Source organism: Myotis davidii, unplaced genomic scaffold (genome assembly GCF_000327345.1).
Source record: "Myotis davidii unplaced genomic scaffold, ASM32734v1 scaffold32, whole genome shotgun sequence".
NCBI lineage: Eukaryota > Metazoa > Chordata > Mammalia > Chiroptera > Vespertilionidae > Myotis > Myotis davidii.
This window is the reverse complement of record NW_006286587.1, coordinates 63,498-72,257: the sequence shown is the minus strand read 5'-3', so window position 1 is coordinate 72,257 and position 8,760 is coordinate 63,498. Positions and strand designations below refer to the sequence as shown.

The window sequence follows — 8,760 nt, the reverse complement described above, 5'->3', positions numbered from 1 at the left end:
TACTGAAGTACACGTCCTCCGGGTTCCACACGCAGCACGTCACGGTGGCCTGGCTTAAAAACAACCACACGCTGCCGAACAGCCAGACCACTGTCCACCTCAGCAGAGACACCTACAACGTGAGCAGCAGCGTGCGCGTCCCCCTGCAGGCTGGGGATGTGCGCTCCCAAGTCTTCTGCCTCATCATGCACAAGTCAAAATTGGCTTTCCAGAAAACCATCAACCTGGACCAGTACCTCCGGGGTAAGGAGCTTGTTTCTCTGTCCAGCCGGGCTGGTTGGGTTGTGGATGTCTCTGAGCCCCGTTTCCTCATCTGAAAAGTGGCCCATCCCTCCCTTGCTTGTGGCAAAGATTCAACCCAATGATCCCTGCTGAGCACATGCCTCGCTCATATGAATCTTGCAGAAATGGCCATTGTTACTTTTTCTTAGTGTTACTATTCACATCACCTCTCAGAACTCAGTTTTCTCATCTGTAAAACGGAGTCAAAATCCTTCCAGGAATAAATCATAAATTTAATTTTATTATTATTTCTATGAAGAGGATGCGAAGGGCTTTGAAACTTCTAAATTGAAGGGGCACTTGGTGCGTTAGGCAGGGTCGTGTGACACGGGTGTGGCTGTGAGCTGTGGGTGGCAGGCAGCCTTCTCCTCACTGCTGGGGTTCCCTGGGGTTTCTTCATTTGGCTTAAGGGCCTAATTTCTCATCAGATATTTTTGGTCGATTTTCCTGGCCTGAATCAATTCTTGACCAGTGTGTAAATTCCGTGAGGTCATACTATATCATGCCTGGAGGGAGTCTTAGTGCTCGCCCATCCTTAATGACAACTCTAAAGCCTTAGAAAAGGCCAATGAGTGGACCAGGGGGGACAGCAGTGAAATTAATTCCTCATATGTCTGTAAGACTTTAAGGTGTACAATATATTTTCCTCTTTATTTTGTGTGCTCTCATCATGGAAATAAACAGACTATTTTTTTTTAAATTTTTTATTACAAAGGGTATTACATATGTGTCCATTTTTCCCCCCCGCCCTAGACAGTCCCCTAGCCTCCCCTATCCCCCAGTGTCTTATGTCCATTGGTTATGCTTATATGCATGCATACAAGTCCTTTGGTTGATCTCTTACCCCCCTACCTCCTGTCCCTGTGGGTGACTGAAGTACAGTGCCACTGGGGACTCTAAGGAACTATGGAGAGTGTGGCTGGGGATTGTCCCCACAAAGGAGGGGAGGCTGGGATGGGCCTGCATGAGCTGGGTGGCATTTCGTGGATATGCAGGAATCCTGAGGCAGAGAATCAGGGAGGCGTTTGAGATGGGAAGTGGCACCACCCAGCCCCACTGCCAAGCACTGAGACAGGTTGGCGGAGGCCTGTGGGAGCCCAGAAACCCTCTGCTGCAGGAGGCGGGCCTTGCCTTGGTTGAAGTGTGGCAAACATCAGACCATACTGTGCACACAGAATCACATCCATTGCAAACTGAAATCAGAGATCTGGCAAAAGTTATTTCAGAACATTGACGGAAATGATGGGGACCTTCTGAGATCATGGGCAAAGCCTCTGAGTGGTTAAAGATGGGGAAAGAAATCCGTGGTTCTAACAATTCTATGGACACTTCAAAAGAGGACACTTTGATGAAAAAGAGGCCACTGTGAACATTGATAGAACACTCGAATAATTTTTCAAAATTTCCTGTTAATGGTTGTGCTGTAAATGTGAAATTTAAAATGATGGATTTGTTGAGACTGTAGCATATGATTCTGGGAAAAAATTATGCCATCTTCCTTACACTCCCAAGAGTTGTTTCTTCTAAGAGTTGGTGCAGGGTTTTGATAATATTCCATACTTAATTTAAAACATAAGCTAACAAAGTTGTTTTTATTATTGAAATATTTTTCAAGATGTAGTTTCAACCAACTCCTCTGTGGCAGTTTCTATGGAAGTAGGCCCTGATTTTTCATAGGTTCCTTCTGAGCGGCTTTTCGTTCTGTTTTCTGATACCAAGCAGCTTCTGTGTCGATCTCATTTTGTTTTGTGAGGATTAAATGCGATACCACATGCACACTGCCTCTGTGCCTGGGTCTCCATCCTCCCCGTACTTCCATAGACACTGGAGAGCCAGGGGAACTTGCTGGTGGCTGGAATGGGCCATCTGAGCATCTCCATCCTTTTATTGGTCCTTGCCACCACCTAGAGCCATGACACTTGCTTGGTGGTACCTTAGCCTGGACTGTCCTCCTTAGGTAGCACCCTACTTACCAGCCCTTCACCATCCTGGGTTTCTCCTTCTCAGCATCCTGCTCTTTGCTTGGTATGAATTCCTGCTCTTGTGCTAAAGGGGAAAGATGGGTTATTGATCATGACCTATGGGGATGATGTCTTACTGTGGCTGTTCTACTCATTGATAGAATTTAATAGGTCTGGGAGGGTTGAGTATGAAGAAAGGATATTTTGGGCTCAGATGCCCTTAGTTCCTTCAAATTGCACAACATGATTTCTTGACTCTAGACCAGGGGTGGGCAAACTTTTTGACTTCAGGGCCACGATGGGTTCTTAAACTGGACCGGAGGGCCGGAACAAAAGCATGGATGGAGTGTTTGTGTGAACTAATATAAATTCAAAGTAAACATCATTACATAAAAGGATACGGTCTTTTTTATTTTTAGTTTTATTCATTTCAAACGGGCCGGATCCAGCCCGCGCGCCGTAGTTTGCCCCCGGCTGAGCTAGTCCCACCCACCCACTCCAGCCTTCCCTGGTTATGCTTATATGCATGCATACAAGTCCTTTGGTTGATCTCTTACCCCCCTACCTCCTGCCCGCCAACCCTCCCCGGCCTTCCCGCTGCAGTTTGACAATCTAGTAAACAGACTATTGATACTGAGTCTCAGATGAGCACAGCACATGGTCAGAAAGCACAGCCATGTGGGTGACTTATTTAACATATACAGCCGCCTGGTACTGTTCATCCCCTTCACAGTTTACGGAAGGAAGCAGAGGTTCGAAACTGTGAAGCCTCCCTGGGTTTGTAGAGCTGGCGAATGAGGGGCCTTGAACGTGAACTCTGGCTTGACTCTGCTGCTCAGTAGCTGCGGGGTCTCCTGCTAGTTACCTGCATTCTCCCAGCCTCAGTACCTTTCCTGTAACGTAGGGAACTGATCATTCGGGAGGTCCTCCTTATCGGAGTATGTATTTATTATATAGTTCTCTGCAGTTAGGACAATTGTGTAGAGAAGCAAAAATCATAGAAAATGCAGTTTTCGCAAATGAATTGATTACTTACAAAACCAGGCCCCACTCAAGAGCCCTTCTTGCTCAATATGGCTTGCATCTCCGGTTGGGTTTCCTGTCACAGAAGTGTCTTTGTGGGTGTCTTTATCTGGGTTCCCCTGAAAGCAGAACCTGCAACCAGGAGTTGGGTACAGGTAGACTAAGGGGTGGGGAGAGAGAGACACACAAGAAAAGGGGAGATGTTGAACTGGGTGTCCCTGTGGATGACTAAAAAGGGGAGACATTGAACTGGGTGTCCCTGTGGGTGACTGAAGTTCAGCACCACTGGGGACTCTAAGGAACTATGGAGAGTGTGGCTGGGGATTGTCCCCACAAAGGAGGGGAGGCTGGGATGGGCCTGCATGAGCTGGGTGGCATTTCGTGGATATGCAGGAATCCTGAGGCAGAGAATCAGGGAGGCGTTTGAGATGGGAAGTGGCACCACCCAGCCCCACTGCCAAGCACTGAGACAGGTTGGCGGAGGCCTGTGGGAGCCCAGAAACCCTCTGCTGCAGGAGGCGGGCCTTGCCTTGGTTGAAGTGTGGCAAACATCAGACCATACTGTGCACACAGAATCACATCCATTGCAAACTGAAATCAGAGATCTGGCAAAAGTTATTTCAGAACATTGACGGAAATGATGGGGACCTTCTGAGATCATGGGCAAAGCCTCTGAGTGGTTAAAGATGGGGAAAGAAATCCGTGGTTCTAACAATTCTATGGACACTTCAAAAGAGGACACTTTGATGAAAAAGAGGCCACTGTGAACATTGATAGAACACTCGAATAATTTTTCAAAATTTCCTGTTAATGGTTGTGCTGTAAATGTGAAATTTAAAATGATGGATTTGTTGAGACTGTAGCATATGATTCTGGGAAAAAATTATGCCATCTTCCTTACACTCCCAAGAGTTGTTTCTTCTAAGAGTTGGTGCAGGGTTTTGATAATATTCCATACTTAATTTAAAACATAAGCTAACAAAGTTGTTTTTATTATTGAAATATTTTTCAAGATGTAGTTTCAACCAACTCCTCTGTGGCAGTTTCTATGGAAGTAGGCCCTGATTTTTCATAGGTTCCTTCTGAGCGGCTTTTCGTTCTGTTTTCTGATACCAAGCAGCTTCTGTGTCGATCTCATTTTGTTTTGTGAGGATTAAATGCGATACCACATGCACACTGCCTCTGTGCCTGGGTCTCCATCCTCCCCGTACTTCCATGGACACTGGAGAGCCAGGGGAACTTGCTGGTGGCTGGAATGGGCCATCTGAGCATCTCCATCCTTTTATTGGTCCTTGCCACCACCTAGAGCCATGACACTTGCTTGGTGGTACCTTAGCCTGGACTGTCCTCCTTAGGTAGCACCCTACTTACCAGCCCTTCACCATCCTGGGTTTCTCCTTCTCAGCATCCTGCTCTTTGCTTGGTATGAATTCCTGCTCTTGTGCTAAAGGGGAAAGATGGGTTATTGATCATGACCTATGGGGATGATGTCTTACTGTGGCTGTTCTACTCATTGATAGAATTTAATAGGTCTGGGAGGGTTGAGTATGAAGAAAGGATATTTCGGGCTCAGATGCCCTTAGTTCCTTCAAATTGCACAACATGATTTCTTGACTCTAGACCAGGGGTGGGCAAACTTTTTGACTTAAGGTCCACAATGGGTTCTTAAACTGGACCGGAGGGCCGGAACAAAAGCATGCATGGAGTGTTTGTGTGAACTAATATAAATTCAAAGTAAACATCATTACACAAAAGGGTACGGTCTTTTTTTTTTTTAGTTTTATTCATTTCAAACGGGCCGTAGTTTGCCCACAGCTGGGCTAGACCCAGAACTGAGGTTTGTCTTCACTGGCCCTGTGAGAGCTGATCCACCTTAGACAACTTATAATTTAAGATTCTTGAAAACAGAGGGGAAGTGACTTACACAAGGTCTGGCCATTGGCTATGGTGTCGGTGTAGGGACCAGCATCTGGAGCTCCCGTCCTTCGGTGTAGTGTTAGAACTCTATGCTATGCTGTGTGTTCATATGACTTGCCCTGAAATATTTCATGTTTATAGTATTTAAATTTTTTCTCATTATGAATACGTCCTATTGCACAGCTGAAAATCTGGTTGAAAAAAGTCTAGAAGTCATTAGATCAAAATTTCAAAAGCAAGGAATCTTAAATTCTACAGCCTTAGAGTTTGGATGTCAGAATAACAGACTAGTAAAACATACTGTCTCTGACAGTCCCAGCTACTCGTGACCTTGTGCAAGTTGTGGCAGGCACGTCACTTAATCTCTCCACACCCATGTTCCTGCCTATGTAAAACCTTAGCATCTTGAGTCATAAAGATTTAGAGTGTATGACTCTTTAAATCTTAGCATTACCAAGTCATACATTAGTCAGCTGGTTCATAGGTTCTTAAATGGAATTCAAACTTCATTGTATCATCTTTAATGACCAAAATGGAAAAAGAGAGGAATGATTAGGATGGCTTTCATTTTTCCCATTCATTCTTCCATGCATCCATCCATTCATCTATCCAAGCATGCATTCCCTCATGCTTGCACACTCTTATTCATTCATCATGCATTTCCTTATGCATGCATCTGTTAACCCATATCTAAATCCTCCTCTTCGACAGGCCCTGGGAAGATGACCCCATCCTCAAGGAGCTCTCAGGCTCCCATTGTAGACTTCCTGGAGTAATTGTCTGTTTTCTCTGACTGTGTCAGTCTCCCCTGCAGTGACAATGTCTCAGGCTTCAACGTCCTCGGACTTGGTAGCAATTACTTGCCACGTGCAGAGATTCTATCCACAAAGTGTGCAACTCACCTGGCTGGAGAACTGCGATACATTCAAGGGAGCTGAGCCATCCACACCCAAGAAGAATGTTGATGGGACCTACACCCTGGAAAGCTTGCAGTGGGTGAATGCATCAGGGCACGGGTCTGAGAGGGTATTCACCTGTAAGGTACAGCATGAGGCACAGCCTCCCATCTGGGCCAACCTCATACTGTCCCCAGCAGCCCACGGGACATACAAGCCCATTGAAAGCCCAGGTAAGCTCACTTCTTCTCCTATGAGCAGCTGGGTCACCTCTGGGTCACCTCCCTCTCTTGAGTGGGTTCCAAAAGGCATAGGGAGGGGGTGTAATGGTTAAAGTTTTGCCCAACTTAAGAGTCTGTGATTTCTTGATAACGAGACTGGCTTCTGGCCTGCCTCTTCCTTTAGATGTGGCCATCATGAAAGGTTCTTTCATTTCTGAGGAGAGAACAGTCTCCCAGCTCAGCCTCCTTGAAAATTCCCAAGAGAGCTCAGCTTAGGATGCTCACTAGTTATTCTGAGATGGTCTTTAGCAATGATCTCTCGTTAAAATAGTGTCTTTGGGTTACATGAAGAGACTGGTCCACCAACCTTACCCTGTGAACCCCATGATGTCTGCTCTGATGACAGAGCAGACTTTTTCACTATATTCTTGTCCAGGTACTTAACCTCTCTGTGCTTCCGTATACTCATCTATAGATGAGTCTAATGTAGTGTAGATGGGTCACATGAAGGCTCCTAACTAATAGAGTCCTTATGAGGATTAAGTGAATTAATATATGTAAACTCTACATATGTGTCTACAATAAATCTCAGCTACTATTACTACTTGAATTTCAACAAAATTATTTTAAAGGTTAGTTTACAGTAATTGTAGCTTTGTAAATGGAGGGAACTGAGTCAATTATCTTCTCAGAGCCCCCAGATAATTCATCTATAAATGGTGTTAATGATACCAACCTCCTAAGTTTGTATAAAAGTTTAATTTGAATGACCACAGGCCTTGAGGACACGCAGCTTTATACTTCCAGAGATTTTTACCTCTGGACATTGACACGTTAGCTGGCCGTGTGATAGGTGTTCAAAATCAATATTGGTTGACTTAAATTCAAGGTGAGGCTAAAAGATCAAGATCATCACGTATTCCAAGCGGAAGCTGAGTGTAGAGAAAAGAACATGGGCTTGAAACCAGATAGAATTGGGTGCAATTAGTGGTTCAGAAACTTCCTGGCAACATGACGTCAGAGGAGGTATTTAAACGCACAGAGCCCCAGTTGATGTCTCCTTCTGCCCATGTGGTATTTAGGTCCAGAGATACCTGCCCTTGTATTTGTGGCTTTCCTCCTGGGCCTCAAGCTGCTGCTGGTGACAAGTTTCACAGTCACCTACATCCACAGGTGGTGGAACCTGTAACAGGTAAATTGGGGGGAGGCCTTAGTCATGAGGGAGGAGGTCAGGGCCATTGTCAGGGGCTGACAAGAGGAGTCCAGGGCATACCCACAAAGTCACATGGGTTCTACAAGGTGATCCAGCTTCAAGAAGTTTGTGAACACTTATTTTCTCCAAACGGCTCTTGGAATTGTAAGAGCTTTTAATTCTCATGCATTTTGTAGTGCCCTGGTGTTTGAAGGTTTTCAAATTCAGTTCCTTGGGACCCCAGAGTGTACAAGTGGGATGAAGGCCAAAGCTTTGAGACCCAGTTTGGGTCTCAAAGAGTCCCCCCATAAATTACTATATATTTTGGTTTTTATATATCTTCAGAATGAATAAGAAAGTATTGGCAACATCAACTGATACAGTGGTTCTCAACCTTCCTAGTGCCGCAACCCTTTTAATACAGTTCCTCATGTTGGGGTGACCCCCAATTTCATTGTTACAAATTGAACATAAAGCATAGTGATTAATCACAAAAACAATATGTAATTATATATGTGTTTTCTGATGGTCTTAGGCGACCCCTGTGAAAGGGTCATTCGACCCCCCAAAGGGGTCGCGACCCACAGGTTGAGAACCGATGAACTAATATATAGAACTTTGCAGGAGCTGACTGGAGGCAAGGAATGGAAGAGAGTTCAGATCTCAGAAAGAAGTGTTGGAGTGTAGTGTTAGGGGCTTCATTTCCGATCTACATCATGAACTCAGGCCAACCAGAGTGCCTGTCACTTAGCAGATGCTCAATAAATGTTTATGAAATGAATGAATGAATGTTTTTCCCTACGGCCCCTGCCTTCACCAAAGGCCTCAATTGGAGGGAAGAAGCTGCAAGGACCTGCCCCTTACCCGAGACCCCTGCTCCTTACTCTGCCAGCCCCACCTGCACAGGAGCTGCCTCTACACCCTCCTGATGTTGCTTCTCTCTGATAATAAAGCTGAGTCAAGGATGGCCTTCGGTCACAGAGACTCATGGATGTCTGGACCTTGATGCATTGAGCTTCACACTGGCCCTGCCTCCACCCAAAGCAGAACCAGGAACATGAAGAGAACAAGGTTCACCTCCCCTGACCATAAACAACCCTTAATATTCCGAGCAGATTTTACTTTTATCCAGAGCTCTGCCAGTATACTTTTATTTTAACAAACAGATATTTGAAATCACTAAGTTGAATAAGCATTTTACTATTTTGAAATATATAAAGAATATTAATGGTATGCATGGACCTACCATCTCTCTTTACAAAACATTC

General features: G+C 45.1%; 1 protein-coding gene across 1 annotated transcript; it reads left to right on the top strand.

Annotated features, from left to right (window-relative positions):
- The first annotated feature begins 5,752 nt into the window (after positions 1-5,752).
- LOC107182183 lies at positions 5,753-7,533 on the top strand. Its single transcript, XM_015560289.1, has 2 exons — positions 5,753-6,312; positions 7,383-7,533. Exons 1-2 carry the CDS (start codon positions 6,003-6,005, stop codon positions 7,487-7,489), a joined length of 417 nt encoding a protein of 138 aa, XP_015415775.1. The 5' UTR covers positions 5,753-6,002; the 3' UTR covers positions 7,490-7,533.
- Positions 7,534-8,760: the final 1,227 nt, after the last annotated feature.